We start from the raw sequence: 19,534 nt of genomic DNA on the forward strand, positions 1-19,534 counted from the left end.
TTTATTCTATTTCATCCCCACATCACGTGTATTTTTATCTATCTTTTTTGTGTTGTGCTTATCATTGAACTTTTATTGTGTTTTATCTTGATTCTATGTACTAATAAATTTATGAAATTGATTTGGCTATTCATGAGTTTCATGTCATTCTTATAGTCACTATTTTTGGATCTGGTTGAATAGTGTTAGATATTTGTGGTTATATGCGTAATGGAAGTAACTGCTGATCTGCTAAATAACAGTATCATCTTATCTTGGTGGGTTCTATTCTTTGGATTTCTAGGCAGGGAGAATATTGCATGTTTTTCAGACAAATATTGTTTTTTGATCTCCAGAGCTTCCAATACCCAGCTACGAGAAGAAAGAGACAAGTTACAAGCCGGGTGCCATGACTTGGAAGTGGCTTTAGAGCAAGCGCATGAACAAATGGGTTCCCAAATCCAGGAGCAGCAGCAAATTACATTGTATTGGAAGGAAAGATGGCAACAGACAGCTGTTAGCTTGAAAAATGCAGAGGAGCTACTAGAGCAAGAAAGAGATCAGTGTCAGAAAGCATCTGATAAGGTCAGGAAATAGTCAAGATATATTACTACCTTGGTGACATGTTAAATGACTGAATTGTTTGTATATTGGATTTTGAGCTGAACAAAGGAAAGAAGAATAACTGTTGGTACTAGTACTGTTCTTGAGGGTCTAGCTGTCACTGCTGTGGTCCTCATGGCAGACCTGTACTTCCTACTCTGCGCTGTCAGTTCACTGTTATTGAGAAAGTGTAATTTAGTGTATTAGTCTGAATTTTACAAACTACTGTCCTTTTTCCTAGAACACAGAATTACTGCAGGACTGTGAAATGTTACAAACAGAAAATGAGGAGCTTTGTGAACTTAAATCAACTATAAGCAGGTTGGTTATAGATGATTACGTGCAGTATAAAACTGATCACCCTTGTCCTGTGCCGTTAAGGAATCATAGACAAACTGAGGATACTACAATGGGAACACTCTGTTCAGCCATGTTCTCATAGACCTTTGGGGCCAGTGGTGCCCCCTTCACTAATGACAGATGAAATGCCCTTAGTGACCACGCACACCGAATGCCAGTTTAGTTATTTGCAGTTGAAATGGGATAGAATAAGGATGGGAGCCTTTGTACAATATTTAAAAAGAATGCAGACACTCATTTTTATGTTTTCATTTGTTGCAAATTGGTACTACATTCATAGAAAGTATGTACTATTTTCTGATGTCATTAAGGATGGCTAGCGTACCGTTCAATTCATACGGAGTGTTCTCGGGATTGGAAGGGATCCAGTTATCTCATGAATTGGTGATAATCCCTAAGGATGGGAATAACCCTTTAAAACACCACTCCAGCATTTTTTTTATTTTACCACTGGAGTGTTTCCACTAATCTCAGCTCCTTGCCCCTAGTCTTATACTTATCAGCCACTGTCTTCATCTGTTATTTGTGCCGCTCCAGTTTGGTCTTCTGCAGGTTGTGACCTGCTGGATCGCTCGAGTTTTTGCTAGGCTAGCTGAAAGTCAAAACTCAATGTAAGTCTAGAAGAGCCAGAATAAGGTCCTCATAGATTTACACTGAGAGCTTCTGACCGTTACCTCTGACTTCCGGTCAGTCAGAAGTTGCAGTCACAAGATGGCGGCGCAGGACCGGAGCTGCTCCGGAAACACATGAAGGCAGCGGCTAGTGAGTATAATACTAGGGTCAGGGAACTCAGATTAGTGGTGGCACTCCATCACTGAAATAAAATATAAACGCTAGAGTGGTGTTTTACGGTTGCTTTGAATTCCATTGTAATCCATAGTGATAATGATGGTCAACATAATAATTACAATGTCCCTGGAACCCAAAAGATCACAGTCAATCACATTTTCATAGTACTTTTTCTATTAGAAATCCACCCTCGGTATCTACCATTGAAATGCCATACCTATGTTTTTCTCAGATTAGAAGGTGAGAATAACCAATTAACAAAGAAAGTAAAAGAACTGGAGCAAAGCAATCGCCTTGAACATCTCCACAGATCGCTGGTAAAACCTAATATAATTATACAGAGAAATATATGTTACTTTAATGCTTTCCTTAGATATGATTGTCAGAGGTGTTTGATGACATCCACTGTTATATGATGTCTGTACGCTTAAAGTGTGTAAGGTTCCCGAGCTGGGTAGTCGTGGGCGAGCTGTAGCTCATGCACGCTCTGGTACCTTACAGGAAAATCGTGTCCCATTCCCAGTGTGCTGTTAGATGTTGGGTGCAACATCCTCACTTGTGGGCCATAAGCCTCCCCTGAATCCGGACTTCCATCTTCCGGAACCGCCGCACACATTCCAGGGGAACCCAAGTGCTTTTAAACAGTCAAACTTTTACTGAACATTTCACAGTCATTACAGTGGAGTATGTGGGATAGGGCACAACAGGTTACAGTCTTTCCCCCAGGTACCAGACATAACTTCAGCCCTACTCTCACCCTCTCCTCTCCCCCTTCCTCCTGTCTCCTCACCCAGCCCCTATAGACTGTGAGCCCTCGTGGACAGGACCCCCTGCCCTACTGTACCAGTGCGCCTCGTCTGATGCTTCATGTTCGTGTCCCTGTCTCCCCTACACTTGTAAAGCGCCATGGAACCTAATGGCGCTATGTAAATATTTAATAATAATAATAGTACTCGCATTCCTTCTCCTGCTGTCAAAATTTCTTTTTCCTCCAGGAAAATGGTACCCACGCGTGCACAATAGCATCTATCGCTTGCCGATAGATGCTACTGCACAAGCGCCGCTAGTGGTGCCATTTTGCTGGAGGAGAAAGAAATTTACCTGCAGCAATATGGCACTGCCGGCCGCACTTGTGCAGTAGCATCTCTCGGCAACAGTGAGATGCTACCTCGCAGGCGGGGGGGCCGTTTTGCTGCATGTAAATTTAAGGTTTGGAACACAATTACACAGGCAGCATTTAAAATAGTAGGCAGGTCACTGAAGGCACAATGACCTGTCAGAAGGCAGACATAGGCATACATAAGCAGAGCACCAGTTAAAGCCCCTCTCCAAAGGCCGTCCTGAAGCACGAGCATATCATTATGTCAGAAATGAAAGTAAAGATTATAAAAGAACTACAGCACGGATTTCAGGGTGACCATCACTTATTGAAATTAGTGTGATCCTGTGTGACTTACTAAGTATAGGGTTGTTAATTGTCCTGCCTGTTATCAGCAGCTCAGACCCAGTGTCCTCTCCTGTAAATCACTGTACTCAGAAGTACAGATACTCCATGGACTGTACAGCAATCCAGTCCTTAAAATAGCCTTTCATGAGGCAACTTGGGACCAGACCCATCCATAAACAGCCTCCAATCTGCCTAAATCTGCATTGCATATGCGCTGGTTTCCCATGTTGTGAGCTATCGCTTTAAATGGTAATCGATTATTGTCAATGTAGGTACATTTAGTTCTTCTAATGTTTTTTATAATCATTTCTCAACAGAAAGAAAATACAGAAGAGACTGATCAAATGAAGGAATTATATAAAGAGCTACACAAATCGCAGTAAGTTGTACATTAACCCGATTTGACACTCTCCCATAGTAGAATGTAACAAACACATACTGGAAAGTAATTCTAATACTGTTTGCTACCTTCATATAACCTTAAAAGGATTGTCCCCTTTTATAAAACTTTCTTTCATAGGCTGTGGAAGTTAAAAATACAAACAAACCAAATATTACTTACTCCAAGTCCAGCGCAGATTCTCCGCCACTGCCCCGATCCCTGTTATTTGTCTTCAGCACTGACATGACATCGACAGAGCTGCAGCCAATCATTGAGCTCAGTAGCTTGTGCCTTCTACAAGGACAGAGCCGCTAATCTCACTGATTAGCTACAATGCTGTCAACATGAAATCAGCTCTACAGACAAACAACAGAGACTGGAGTAACGGCAGGGAGAGGATGCTGGAGCTGGGAATGAGAAGTAATACTTGGTTCGGTTTTTAAAGCTACCGCAGCCTATGAAAGACAGTTTTCTGAAAGGGGACAACCACTTTAAACTAAAAATATGACAGCTGTGGGATTCTGAATACAAATACAGTATGTAACTATATGTAGAAAAGACAAACAAAAACAAACTCTATAAAGCATGTAAAGAGTGATGAAACCACAAAGAGGATATACTGTATGTATAATATTAGACTGGTTAGTGGTAAAGGCTGTTGGTCCCCAGAGAATGACACCTCCAGAGTTTTCATCAGGTAATACTAATAGAGAGACTGAAATAGACATGACCATTGCCTGGGATGGAGCTAGAGAGTCACTAAGACAGGGCCTTTTAGGTCTCCTAGATCTTTGGTCTGATCACAAAGACATCTTCCTCACTTCCGCACATGCACAATGTGCCTCTGAAGCAGGGAAGTATACCCCCGGCTTCAGAGGCACAATGATGTGGACGAAGAATGCCGCGCTTATGTGCAAGATTTGCAAAGAGCTGGCGATGACGCTTGCTCTTGCAAATCATGTCATCACGCCCAGAAGGCTGACTAGTCTGGGGAAAACAACACCCCATGGAGTAGTCAGAGAGCTAATTAGCATAGGAAAAGCAAAGTTTATAAAGACTTTCTTTAACCCCTTAGTGGTCACCCATATGTTTTAAAACTTACTTGAGATCTAAGTGAATAGCATCCCCTGATGGGTGAAAATGCCGCAGCTGTACACTATAGCTGACATACTGCTGCATCAGTGACGAGCAGTGTTGGCACCGACCATGGCCGTTTAACCCCTTAGTTGTTGCTGTCAATAGTGACTATGGCATCTAGATGGTTAACAGAGTGTGGGGGCTCCCTCTTTAACCCCATCAGGATCACACGATCATGATCTCAGGGTGCTAATGGCAATTCATGGCCAAATAATGGCCTTAGATTTTACTGGCTATAGTAGCTGGTTCAGAAGTTAGCAACATTTAGGTGGTAAAAATAACAACATTTTTCATTCCTGTTATGCCACATTGCATTAATTCCTGAAAAGAACCTGAAGGGTTAATAAAGTACCTGACAGCAGTTTTGAGTATGTTGCGGGGCGCTGTTTAAAAATGGTATCACTTTTAAATAAATTTCCTTGAAAAAATGAATAATTACTGCTACAATTTTGAAGCTTCCAACATCCTAACAAAATATTAAATAAAGTACTTGCCTCCTCATCGTGCGTATGACTGTCCCATTAACCTGATTCCCGGAGCTAAACTACCCAAGTCCAGACTGTATAATCTTTCTGGTCCTGAGAGACAAGCCATGAAGGATTTCATTGCTGAGAGTCTGGAGAGAAGACATATCAGACCCTCCTCTTCGACCGTGGCGGCAGGGTTCTCCTTCTTTAAGAAGAAAGATATGAGGGTCTCCGTCCCTGTTTAGATTTCCGGGAATTGAATCAAATTACTGTCCGAGATCCGTATCCTCTTCCTTTGATTCCGGATTTATTCAACCAGATTGTGGGAGCTAAAGTGTTCTCCAAGTCGGATTTAAGGGGAACCTACAATCTGGTTAGAATCAGAGAGAGGGATGAATGGAAAATGGCTTTCAATACCCCTGTGTCACGGGTGTGTCAGAGGTGACAGACAGTCGCCCTGCAGTGGTTTGCAGGAGATCTCCACGTTTGGCAATGCAGACAGCCGCCTAGCTAGGAGGCTGTGTTTAGGACCTGGGGACTACCTCACTTTAATCTGGGTGTATACCTGGTGTGTCTAGGTGGGCGTCGCCGGTTATAATCATTTCTACTTGGAACTTGGCTGAAGCAGCATCACATCCTCTCTGGAGTCTTGAGGCCGTGTGCCCTGTTGGAGTTCTTCTAAAGCTAAATTGTTATTCCCCTGTGTTGTCTTCCCCTTTTGTCTTTAGAGTGCTAGCGGAGGTTGACTAGTGCTCATCTCCTTCCACCCCCAGCTATGGCCTTACGCCAGGGATAGTAGGGCGAGGCACGTGATCAGCGACAGTTGCGGAGGCTGTATAGGGACGTTAGGGGGAGACAGGGTGACGCTAGTCCAGATTAGGAGGTCACCTCTTTCCCTTTTCCCTAGTGTCTGGGCTCCCTTTCCCCTCTATGTTGCACTCACACCTGGCGCGAAAAAAAAAAAAAACGACACAAGATTGGCATTTTTTTTTTCTTTGTGTGTTTTTGGGCGTGCACTTTTTTTTCCTTACTCCCTTTAGTATGGGATCAGTTGCAGAGCTCGCAGACCAGTTCCGCTGTCTGTCTCTGGAGGTGAATGACCTCCGCTGTGAGGTTCAGCAGCGGTTACAGGCCGCCAATGTGGGGGTCTCTGCAGGTAGGCCTGTCCAGCCTGAACCCAAGGTTGCTCTCCCGGACAGGTTTTCAGGAGGTAGGGACAAGTTTTTTGTGTTTAAGAAGGCATGCAAATTGTACTTCAAACTTTGTCCCTACTCCTCCGGTAATGAGGAGCAGCAAGTTGGTATTGTGATCTCTCTACTGCAGGGCTATCCTCAGTCATGGACGTTTTCGTCACCGCAGGACCCAGTTTGTCTCCAGTCTGTGGAGGAGTTTTTTGGAGCTCTTGCCCTCATCTATGATGACCCTGACCGAGTCGCCTTGGCTGAGTCTAAGCTACGTCGCTTTTAGCAGGGGATTCGGTCAGTGGAAACGTACAGTTCGGAATTCCGTAGATGGGCAACTGATTCCAAATGGAATGACTCAGCCATTAAAAGTCAATTTTGTGAGGGGCTTACTGAAAGGTTGAAAGATGCCTTGGCTGTATATGATACCCCTCAGTTCTTGGAGGCTGCCATGTCTTTAGCCATATGTCTGGATAGGCGCCTTTGGGATAGACGGGTGCAACCTTCTTCTCCAGGGCCTTCTTGTCAGGGTTGTGTACCTTTGTCAAGGGAGCGGTCCGGGGGTGAACCAGTACTGGGGGAGGTGGAGGAACCTATGCAGTTAGGGGGTGTCTCTACATCATACATCTCCCCTCAGATTCACAAGAAAAGAGGCGTATGGTTTTTTTGTGGGAAAAGGGGACACTTTGTTGGGACCTGTCCTTCAATTTCTAAACTCGTTTAACTCTCAGTAGTCTGGAGTTGGACAAACAAGGGGTGCATTTGTGGCCAAACAGCAGTTCGCGCTTTGTCCTGACAGCAGAGGTGGTGCTAGAGAGCAAAACCGAAAAAATGTCTGTGTTTGTTGACAGTGGAGCCGGGGTCAGCATAGTTGATGCTGAGTTTGTGAAAACTCATGGTCTTGCTTGCTGAACCTATTCACATCTTTACCATTGACTCGGCGCCACTTGCACACAAAGCATTTACTCAGATTGTACATAATGTAAAACTGAGGGTGGGGTCAGTTCATTGTGAAATCATCCCTTGCTTTGTTTTGGAAAATCTCCCTACTCCGATTGTTTTAGGTATCCCCTTGCTTGTTAAACATAATCCGTTGGTGGATTGGCAAACCGGGGAGATTACTGAATGGGGAGATTACTGCCATGAGAACTGTCTGAATGTTTCTATTGCTGCTGTCTCTACGGGGATACTGCCTGCTTTTCTGTCTGGTTTTGAGGATGTTTTTTCTGAAAAGGGGTGTCAGGATTTGCCTCCTCATCGTGCTTATGACTGTCTTATTAACCTGACCCCCGGAGCTAAACTACCAAAGTCCAGACTATATAATCTTTCTGGCCCTAAGAGACAAGCCATGAAGGTTTTCATTGCGGAAAGTCTGGAGAAGGGACATATCAGACCCTCATCTTCATCCGTGGTGGCAGGGTTCTTCTTTGTGAAGAAAAAAGATGGCGGTCTATGTCCCTGTTTAGATTTCTAGGAATTAATCAGAGAGGGGGACGAATGGAATACAGTGTTCAATACCCCGGAAGGTCATTTTGAGAGTCTGGTTATGCATTTTGGTTTGACCAATGCACTTGCGGTATTCCAGCATTTCATAAATGATATTTTTCATCATTTGGTGGGGAGGTCTGTGGTGGTCTATCTGGACGATATTTTGGTTTATTCACCTGATTTTGAGACCCATCGGGGGCATGTTAAGCAGGTGCTCCAGATATTAAGGGATAACAAACTTTATGCCAAACTAGAAAAATGTGTTTTTGCTGTTCAGGAGGTGCAGTTTTTGGGGTACTTGTTGTCATCTTTAGGTTTTCGGATGGATCCAGAGAAGATCCGTGCAGTCCTTGACTAGGAACATCCCAAGAACCTGAAGGCCCTACAAAGTTTTCTGGGCTTTACTAATTTTTACAGGAAATTCATCCAAAATTACTCCGTGGTAGTGAAACCAGGCTTTTTCTTGCTTAAAGAATCATTTTGCCACTGCACCTATTCTCAGTCAACCCGATGTTTCTCAACCCTTTATTGTGGAGGTCGATGTTTCGGATGTCGGGGTTGGGGCTGTGTTGTCTCAGGGTTCGTCTCCTGGTAAATGGTGTCCATGCGCCTTCTTTTCTAAAAAATTGTCTTCGGCTGAGAGAAATTATGACGTGGGTAATAGGGAACTTTTGGCGATCAAATTGGCATTGGAGGAATGGCGACACTGGTTGGAGGGGGGTGTCCATCCTTTTACTGTTATTAAAGACCATAGGAACCTATCATATCTCCAGTCAGCTAAACGTCTCAACCCTAGGCAAGCCAGATGGTCCCTGTTTTTTACTAGGTTCAATTTTGTTGTCACTTTTCGTCCAGGGGTCAAAAACGTCAAGGCTGATGCTTTGTCCTGGAGCTTCCCCGGTGGTGGTGACCATGAGAACCCTTCCCCGTTATTACAGAAAGGGGTAGTTATTTCGGCTCTTTTTCCTGAACTGGAGGGTGAGGTGCTGGTGGCTCAGGGGGACGCCCCTGCCTCCTGCACTTCAGAAAAGTTATATGTACTACCTGATCTGCGCCGTAAAATAATCAAGGAACATCATAACTCTGTGCTTGCTGGGCATCCAGGTGGTAAGGCAACCACGGACCTCCTCTCTCTCGTCGTTTTTGGTGGCCGGGGTTGCATCGGGATGTAATTGAACACGTAGCTGCTTGTAGTATTTGCGCGCGTTCTAAGGTTTCGCACACCCGTCCATCTGGAACTCTTCTTCCGCTACCTATCCCTAGCAGGCCATGGAGACACACTTGTCCATGGATTTTATTACTGACCTACCGGTTTCTGCAGGCAAAACGGTGGTTTTGGTAGTAGATAGGTTCAGTAAAATACTTCACTTCGTCGCTTTACCTGCACTTTCCAATGCTAAGACACTTGCTCAGGTGTTCATAAATGAGATTGTGAAGCTTCACGGGGTTCCCTCCGATGTGGTGTCTGATCAGGGGACCCAGTTTGTTTCCAAGTTCTGGAAGGCATTCTGCTCTCGACTGGGGGGTGCAGCTGTCCTTTTCCTCTGCCTTCCACCCTCAGCCGAATGGTCAGATCGAGCGGGTCAATCAGAACTTGGAGACATACCTCAGGTGTTTCGTCTTCGAAAATCAGGAGGATTGGGCATCCTACTTACCGCTGGCAGAATTTGCCATCAATAATCATCGTCAAGAATCCACTGACATGTCACCGTTTTTCGGTGCATACGCTTATCATCCACAGTTTGGTACTTTCAGCGGGGTAGGAGCTTCAGGAGTTTCTGAAGAGGAATGGTTTGCTTCGTCGCTCTCCTCTATGTGGCAGGGTGTTCTGTGTAAGTTGAAGACCATGGGTGACAAGTATAAACGTATGGCTGACAGAAAACGCTTGCCAGGTCCGGACCTGAATGTGAATGACTTTGTGCGGTTGTCTACCAAGAATATAAGATTGAAAGTTCCTTCTTGGAAGCTGGGACCTAGGTTTATTGGTCCCTACAAAATTACCGCTGTCATTAACCCAGCAGTGTTTCGTCTTGAACTTCCTCGGGCCCTTAAGGTTCACAATGTGTTCCACAGGTCCTTACTCAAAAGGTACGTAGAATCTCTTGAGCCCTCACCTCTACCACCACCCCCAGTAATGGTTGATGGTAATTTGGAGTTCAAGATTTCGAGGATAGTAGATTCTTGTCTCCAACATCGTTCTCTGCAATACTTGGTGCACTGGAAAGGCTCTGGCCTGGAGGAGAGGACATGGGTTTCAGCATCAGAGGTGAACGCTCCCAGATTGGTTCGCTCTTTTCACACCTCTTTTCCTGAGAAACCCGGTCCTGAGTGTCCGGAGGCCACTCGTAGAGGCGGGGATACTGTCACGAGTGTGTCAGAGGTGACAGACAGTGTCCCTGCAGTAGTTTGCAGGAGATCTCCACGTTTGGTAATGCAGACAGCTGCCTAGCTAGGAGGCTGTGTTTAGGACCCAGCAACTACCTCCCTTTAGTCTGGGTGTATATATACCTGGTGTGTCTAGGTGGGCGTCGCCGGTTTTAATCATTTCTACTTGGAACTTGGCTGAAGCAGCATCACGTCCTCTCTGGAGTCTTGAGGCCGTGTGCCCTGTTGGAGTTCTTCTAAAGGTAAGTTGTTATTCCCCTGTGTTGTCTTTCCTTTTTGTCTTTAGAGTGCTAGTGGAGGTTGACTAGTGCTCATCTCCTTACACCCCCAGCTATAGCCTTACGCCAGGGATAGTAGGGTGAGGCAAGTGATCGGCGACAGCTGCAGAGGCTGTATAGGGACGTTAGGGGGAGACAGCGTGATGTTAGTCCTGATTAGGAGGTCACCTCTTTCCCCTTTCCCTAGTGTCTGGGCTCCCTTTCCCCTCTGTGTTGCACTCACACCTGGCGTGACTCTCTGTGTTGCACTCACACCTGGCGTGACACCCTGAGGGGCATTTCGACAGTCTGGTTATGCCTTTTGGTCTCACCAATGCACCTGCGGTTTTCCAGCATTTTGTAAATCATATTCTCCACCATTTAGTGGGCAGGTTTGTGGTGGTCTATTTGGATGATATTTTGATTTACTCACCTGATTTAGAGACACATCAGGGTCATGTTAAACAGGTACTATGGATTTTAAGAGATAAACTTTATGACAAACTGGAGAAATGTATTTTTGCTGTCCATGAGGTGCAATTTTTGGGGTATCTGTTGTCACCGTCGAGTTTTCGGATGGATCCAGAGAAGATCCGTGCTATACTTGTTTGGGATAGTCCTGAGAACTTGAAGGCATTGCAGCGCTTTCTGTGGTTTACTATTTTTTACCGGAAATGTATCCAAAAATATTCATAATAGTGAAACCCCTCACTGACATGACAAAAAATGGGTCAGATTTTTCTAATTGGTCGAATGCCGCACAGCAGGCTTTTTGCTCTTTAAAGAGATGTTTTGCCACGGCACCTATACTCAGTCAACCCGATGTTTCTCAACCTTTCGTGGTTGAAGATGATGCATAGGAGGTGAGGGTTGGGGCTGTGTTATCTCACGGTCTGTCCCCTCGTAAATGGCATCCATGCGCTTTCTTTTCCAAGAAGCTGTCTTCGGCCAAGAGAAATTATGACATGGGCAATAGGGAGCTTTTGGCAATTAAATTAGCTTTCAAAGAATGGCGACATTGGTTGGAGGGGACAGTCCATCCTGTTACTGTTATCACGGTCCATAAGAGCCCGTCATATCTCCAGTCTGTTAAGCGTCTCAACCCTAGGCAGGCTAGATGGTCTTTGTTTTTTAACTAGGTTAAATTTTGTTGTCCCTTTCCGTCGAGGGGTTAAAAACATCAAGGCTGATGCATTGTCCCAGAGCTTCCCTGGTGGTAGTGACCATGAGAACCCTGTCCCTATTTTGCAGAAAGAGGTGGTCATTTCAGCCTTGCACCCTGACCCGGAAGGGGAGGAGTTGGAGGCTCAGGGGGGACGCCCCTGTCTCCTGTCCTTTGGGGAGGTTGTTTGCGCCATCTAATCTGCTCTGCAAAGTAATTTTGGAACATCACAACTCTCTGCTTGCTGGTCATCCAGGTAGTAAGGCAACTGTGGACCTCCTTTCCTGTCATTTTTGGTGGCCGGGGTTGCATCAGGATGTGGTTGACCATATGTCTGCTTGCAGTATTTGCGCACGTGCCAAAGTATCGCATACGCATCCGTCTGGTTCTCTTCTGCCGCTGCCTATTCCTAATAGATCATGGACACACTTGTCCATGGATTTTATTACTGACCTACCGGTATCTGCAGTCAAGACTGTGATTTTAGTGGTTGTGGATAGGTTCAGTAAGATGGTACATTTAATCAAATTACTGGCACTTCCGAATGCCAAGGCACTGGCTCAGGTGTTCATTAATGAGATTGTGAAGCTTCACAGGGTTCCTTCCGATGTGATGTCAGATTGGGGGACCCAGTTCATTTCTAAATTCTGGAAAGCTTTTTGTACTCGACTGGCGGTACAGTTGTCTTTTTCTTATGCCTTCCATCCTAAGTTGAATGGACCGACTGAGCGCATAAATCAAAATTTGGAGACTTACCTCAGGTGTTTTGTCTCCGAGAACCAGGAAGATTGGGCATCTTACTTACCATTGGCCGAGTTTGCTATAAACAATCGTCACTAAGAGTGTACAGGTAAGTCACCTTTCTTTGGTGCATACGGTTTTAATCCGCAGTTTGGTACCTTTAGTGGTGGAGGGGCTTCGGGAGTTCCTGAAGAGGAGCGTTTTGCTTCATCACTCTCTTCTGTCTGGCAGGGGGTTTAGAATAATTTGAAACTCATGGGAGACAGATACAAACATATGGCTGACAAGAAACGCCCACCAGGTTCGAACCCAAGTCTTAATGACTTTGTGTGGTTATCTACCAGGAATATCAAGTTGAAGGTTTCTTCCTGAAAGCTGGGATCTAGGTTTATTGGTCCCTATAAAATAACCACCATCAATATCCCAGCAGCGTTTCGTCTCGAGTTACCTCAGGCTCTTAGGATCCACAATGTGTTTCACAGGTCTCTGCTTAAGAAGTATGTGGTACCTCTTGAGTGTTCCCCCATGCCGCCACCCCTAATCATGGTTGATGGCAATTTAGAGTTCCAATATCGAAGATTATGGATTCTCTTCTTCAGCGTTGTTCCCTTCAGTATTTGGTGCACTGGAGGGGTTACGGTCCAGAGGAAGGGATGTAGGTTTTAGCATCAGAGGTGAATGCCGCTAAGTTGGTTCATTCATTCATTCATTCCATGCCTCTCATCCAGATAAATCTGGTCCTGAGTGTCAGGAGACCACTCGTAGAAGGTGGGGTGCTGTCACAGGTGTGTCAGGTTTGTCAGACAGTCATATGGTGTCCGGCTGTAGAAGGTCGCTGCGTTTGGCCTTACAAACATCTCCCTGATCCTTTTATGATTCCTCTCTCTTTAGGACCTAGGGTGATCCTCACCTTGCTTGGGGATTATACCTTTCCCTTTAGGACCCTGATGTATCCTCACCTTTCTGCTGTTAATCAGCACTTTGTTGCTGTGATCTTAAATACACACAGATCCTCAGAGATTTGCTGGTGATAGTGTCTTATACCTATTCAAGCCTGGGATTCTAGTAGTCGACTAGCATTACCTTGGAGTTCCTTTGTGGATTGTTGCCGTGCTTTCTCCGGTGTCATCTTGGAGCTAAGTGTATTCCCCTGTTTGTTTTCCCTGTGTGTACTGTAGTTTGTAGTGGGACTGACTTAGTGCTCACCCCTCCTGCTCCCTACCTAGGTCCTGCTCGGTGATAGGTGCAGCACCTATTTAGGGTTTATAGGGGAGTGAGGGTTTGTCATTATATCTGTTTAGGGGTCTCCTCTCTCCCTTTCCCTAGTTGTAGGGCTCCCTCCCCTTTTCCCGTTAGATGCTGGGTTCTCCCCATACCTACCATGACAGATATGTTGAAACATTACAGAGTTATTGCCACATAATGTGGCACTTGTCAGACTTGAAAAATTTGGCCTGGTCACTAAGGAGGTTAAACATGTATTTAAGTGATGAATACTATACTAGGCTGGTTAGGCAAGGTATTTAACAACAAATATACAAATGCTGGTTAGTTGGAATGCAGGTTCCCTTTAATATAATTACATGCATTGGTCATTGTGATCAGACCAAAGGTCTAGGAGGCCTAAAAGGCCCTGTCTTATTGACACTTTAGCTCCATTCCAGGCTATGGTCATGTTTATTCCACTCTCTCTATCTAACATCTGTTACCTGGTGAAAACTCTGGAGATGTCATTCTCTGGGGTCCAACAGCCTTTTCAACCAGCCAGTCCAATATTATACATATGACGCGCCCCCTGGGCCTGTGCTGTGCAGGGGATACCCGGAGCCGGATCGCTGGGGGTTGTAGTCCTCCGTGGCTGTGACCCGGTCCGTGCCCAGGGCGGTCAAACCAGTGGCAGTCTGAGTGTGATAACAAATGTCCAACTACGCCACCCGTGGATTGCTGTCAGTGGGGACCGCCGCTGCGCTGCAGACCGCTGAGGCTGATGTTGTTTGCGCAGCCAAGTATGGGATGACTCCCCACGGGAGAAGTATTGCCTCAGGGCAGCTAGTGTGGATGATGGGAGTGATGGTGTAAGCGTCCCAGTACTGATGGTGCTGGTGCGGCGATGAAACACAGAGACGTGTGGTGCAGTTCAGGGTCTTTACTGATGGTATAACGCAGACCCTCCCAGGAGTACTGGTTAGCAGTAGGGGCCTGGTCAGTCTGTAAGCAAGTAGGATCTCCCCTGGCCAGGTGGAGTTGCAGGCCTCCCCGACAATCTGCACTCTTTCCTGGCTACCTTGCTCTATGCGGGTAGAAGTAGCCCACGTCCCTGAGTATACCGTGTGGTGCTCACCCGTATGGCCGGTGACTTGGGGCCTTCCGTTAGCGAACGCTTCACGATGGCAGTGCTGGTCCCTTGCTTGTGACCGTGCCTCCGGGCTTCTATGGCCAGAGGACATGGAATCCCCTGCCGGTTGGATTCTGTTGCTGGACCTGGATGTCCCCACAGCCTCGGACTCCGTGTCCGGGTTTAGTGTCTTCAGCCAAGGCGAGCTTTCTAGCTTCCAGCCTCTGGCACTCACTCCTGCTCCTACAGAGCTCCTAGTTCTTGCTTTTCCTGTGTCTGCTGTCCTCCAGACCAGACTGCGTCTCTGTCTGGGACTCTCTCTCCTAATCCCGCCCCAGACCCAGTTTATAAGGGCAGATTCCTCCCCTCCCAGGTCTGGGCGGGCAGTGTTGCATGCTTAGGGCTCCTGACCAGAGAAACCTCCCACTTGCTCTCAGACATAATATTTCTATTACTGTGGCAACCAGACCCCTGGGGTGCCACACATACATCTCATAAGGTTGGTAAGTAAATCAACCTATTGTATATTCTACCACATCCTTCACAATAGGCAATATCTGTATATCTATTTTGGTCCATGAAGTGGATGGCACTTTTGTACGCAAAGACAAGTAGGATGGAAAGTTGACTATAGGTTTTGTATTAACTGTACAGCCCTCCACCTGACTATTGTAATATTCACATTTTCCTTGCACACTTTTTTGCAAGCAGAATAATGATTTCTTAAAAAAAAGCTAATAATTTTCAATTAGACAATAAAAATTAGTCCACATTACAATACTGTTACAGTCGTGGAAACATTCTGATTTAGCTTAGTAGCTTTACTTGACTTTTGTACCCTTACATCGTTACTTGTCTGCCTTTCATAAGTATGGCCAGGCCCTTCTGACTTACAGGAGGGACAACGGATTAATAATGCCTGAGTACATTGTATTGTGCTGGCACTCCCTTAAGGGCCAATTGTCTGATGGAATGTAGAATATATTTGTGTAGATTATTTGGGTTGAGGGTGACTGGGTATAACTTATCTCTACAGTGAGAAGATAAAGGAGCTGGAATCTGAAGGATCAGACAAGGAATTGGAGATGAGAAAGCTGAAGGTGAGATGACTGTCTCTATTTTGGCTTTTATACACTTATCATCCAAAATGATTTTATTACCTTAGTGCATAGTTATTGCTACAAGGATTTCATGCTGCACATATTATTTGGCGCCCATCACACCCATCACAGTTTTCGTATTCTGACAAACAATTGTTGTTTTTATACCACAGCACTAATGATTATAATTTATTATTATAATTAAACTTGGCTGGAATTCTCAATTTTGTTTCCAGTTTTCTTCTGCTACTACAAAGTTCTTTGACAGGAAGAATTCACTTTTTGTCAATTGCCATTTAAAAAATGTGGAAATGTGAAGTTCAAAATGTTATTTTGTACACCAAGATACAATTATGCTGTTCTTTTTTTATTAAATATATCCTTTTTTTGGGAATAGGGTGAAAGCCTCAATACATATTAGATGAAGATCAATCAAACATAATGATTTATGACAAACTGATTTGTATGGGGGCCTCCTTATTGAGAGCGAGCGGGCAGTTTGAGCATCTGATCCTTTTTTGTCAGAGGAGAAAACATGAATGTTCAGCTTAACTGAGCGCTCATGTGTACAGTGGAGTAAGAGAGATAGCTGCTGGCCAAACAAATGTTTATGCAATAGCCATCTCATGTGTATGGCAAAATTAAAGGGGTTCTCTAGTCCTCTGATAAAAGTCTGCAGTCTCTCTATGAGAGTGCAGACTTCTGAATCCTGACAACGTGCAATACCATTATTGCTGATGAGAGTGAGTGGACATGTAAAGCGATTTGCATGTATGCAGTCACATGTCGACTAGACGTGCTCAGCTTCTCTCAATTTCCTTAAAACAAGACATGCACAATTAGTTGGAATGTGGCTAGAAGTAAGAAATTTGCATACTTGGAATCACGTGACCGCAAGCTCTCACCAGCAATACTGGTGAATCCAGACAGCATGAGCACCAAACGCTGTCAGTATTCAGAAGTCTGCAGTCAAATAGAGTGACTTCAGATTTTAATCAGATGACCAGACAACTCCTTTAAGACAGGTAGTAGATGAGGTATGTTATGATGCACATCACACCCCTTATTGGTGGATTGGTAAGGTTATATAGGTTCGCTATGTGTATATTAAAGTGTGATAAGGTGATAGCCTTTTTATAGGTAAGGGCTGTATCATATTAATAAACAATTACAAATGTAACAGTAATATGTTACACAGAGTGAAAATGGATCTGTTCTTCGCATTGAGCTGGATGCTTGCCGGCAGCAACTAGAATTGGAACGAAGTCGCCGGGAGGTGCTACAGTGCAGGGTGGGAGAGCTGGAAAGTAAACTTGCAGCAGAGAAAAACCAGGTCAGTGTCATTGTGTACAAACGTTCACAACATAGTCCATGAGTGCAAAAGATGTACGGTATGTAGGACATGATGTCACTGAAACCAATGGCAAGTGAAGTGAATAATGTTGTTACAACAGCACTTGTCAGTCAGAGGGAATTCAGAGGCGTAGCTAGGGGTTTGGTTCAGGGAGGGGGGTGAAACTTCTGAGTGGGCCCCTAACCAGGTAACCCTGATTACAGCTATGGTGGCGCACCCAGATAGTGGATGTAGGAGAAACTCAGCGGATGACAGAGATGTTCTTAAAAAAATCTCTCTACAAAGACCAACACTAATATTTCCGCCATATAGCATATCACAGTACCGCTATAGATGGTGACTTACAGCTGATGTTCTTTCTGGTGAAGTAATTCACTTTTCCCATCTTTTCCATCTGGCGCAAACCGACATGGCAACTTCTTCCAGCCAGGACTCGGCTGCAGAGATTACAACAAAGACACATATGACTTCTCACATTTCAGGCACCGTCTCCATCTATCCCCAACATGCATAAACTATTCATCCTGCTGATACCTACCCTAATACTGATCCGCTGCTGCCATATGTGTCCCTATTACTGCACCTACTGCGTGGTACTGTATGCCCTGTAATTTTCCTCCTACTGGAGCCCTAGATTCCCCTTTCATTGCACTCGTAAAGTATGATGTCAACAAAAGTGTCCCAAAAAAACTAAGATATCCCTACAGTGAATTGCTCCACAGCATCCTCCACACGTTCAGTATGATGACCCTACTGTACCCCACCCCTCAACTGTACCAGAAAAGCATGGTGACCCCAACACAGTATGATCCCCCCAACTGCAACCGCCACACAGCCCTCCATGCAGTATAAGGGGCCTACATACAATATAATGGCTCCACACCTCTCCACACTGTATAATGTCCCTCACACTGCCCTTCACACAGTATGGTAGGCCCCACACAAACCTTCACACAGTAAAATTGATTGCATACAGTTTAAAGGCTCTCATATATCCCTCCACCCACATAGTCCTCCATACAGCATAATGCACCCCATAGCCCATACCGCATAATGCACCCTGTAGCCCATACAGTATAATGCTCCCTGTAGCACATACAGTATAATGCACCCCATAGTCCATACAGATAATGTACACCATAGCCCATAATGTATACTGCACCCCATAGCCCATACAGTATAATGCACCCCATAGCCCATACAGTATAATGCACCCCATAGCCCATACAGAACAAAGCATCTCATAGCCCATACAGTATAATTCACCCCATAGCCCATATAATATAATGCACCCCATAGTCCATATAGTATAATGCACCCCATAGCCCATACAGTGTAATGCACCCCAATAGCCCATACAGTATAATGCACCCCGTAGCCCATACAAAATAATGCATCCCGTAGCCCATACAATATAATGCACCCCATAACCCATACAGTATAATGCACCCCATACTCCATATAGTATAATGAACCCCATAGCCCATATAGTATAATGCACCCCATAGCCTATACAGTGTCATGCACACCATAGTCCATACAATATAATGCATCCCGTAGCCCATACAATATAATGCATCCCATAGCCCATACAATATAATGAACACCATAGCCCATACAGTATAATGCATCCCATAGCCTATACAGTATCATGCACACCATAGTCCATACAGTATCATGCACCCCATAGCCCATACAGTGTAATGTACCCTATAGCCCATACAGTATAATGCACTCCACAGCCCATACAATATAATTCACCCCATAGTCCATACAGTACAATGCATCCCATAGTCCACAATACAGTTTTATGGCCACCACAATATTCTAAAAAAATAATAAAATACAATACTCACCTCTCCTCCTCGTTCCCCGCTGCTCCGGTCTCCGCAGCTAATGTCTTCTGAAGTGTCGCACTTCTCAGCGTAGAGGACGCCATGTAGTGACGTCATCACGCTGAGACGTCCGACGCCGAGGAAGAATGATGGGGGAGGAAGCAACAGCTGAGGCTCCCTCCTCCATCATTGCTTTCAACTGTATCGGCATCGTGTCTCCCTGTTCTGCCGCAGAGTTTAACTGTATCGGCGGCACACTGATGCAGTTAAAAGTAGAGTAGCTCTGGGCGGGTCCCTCAGAGCACGGGGCCCGGGGCACCCACACCCTCTGGCTCCCCAGTAGCTAAACTACTGGGAGGGATATATTTGGCAGCAAGTGAACAGTAAAATTTTAGAAATTGATATCTTGGAAGGAAAAAGAAGCATATCATAGGGATAGATTTACTTTTAAGCCAAATTGTGAGGCTGTATAGCTGGGTCAGAGCACCAGTAAATAGCTCAAATTGTTTGGTCTTCCTAGATTGATGTTATT

At 45.1% G+C, this 19,534-nt stretch overlaps 1 protein-coding gene across 1 annotated transcript in view; it reads left to right on the forward strand.

The window, feature by feature from the left end:
• The window catches only part of LOC141166283 (uncharacterized), an 81,312-nt gene that overhangs the window by 28,797 nt on the left and 32,981 nt on the right, over positions 1 to 19,534 (forward strand). Inside the window, exons 12-17 of the mRNA XM_073652824.1 lie at positions 336 to 564; positions 824 to 903; positions 1,964 to 2,048; positions 3,496 to 3,557; positions 15,750 to 15,813; positions 17,012 to 17,146. Coding sequence (XP_073508925.1) covers positions 336 to 564; positions 824 to 903; positions 1,964 to 2,048; positions 3,496 to 3,557; positions 15,750 to 15,813; positions 17,012 to 17,146 — 655 coding nt within the window. The remainder of the gene's footprint in view (positions 1 to 335; positions 565 to 823; positions 904 to 1,963; positions 2,049 to 3,495; positions 3,558 to 15,749; positions 15,814 to 17,011; positions 17,147 to 19,534) is intronic.

This window comes from Phyllobates terribilis, unplaced genomic scaffold (assembly GCF_046119375.1).
Source record: "Phyllobates terribilis strain yellow unplaced genomic scaffold, ASM4611937v1 Scaffold_11__3_contigs__length_659146591, whole genome shotgun sequence".
NCBI classification, from domain to species: domain Eukaryota; kingdom Metazoa; phylum Chordata; class Amphibia; order Anura; family Dendrobatidae; genus Phyllobates; species Phyllobates terribilis.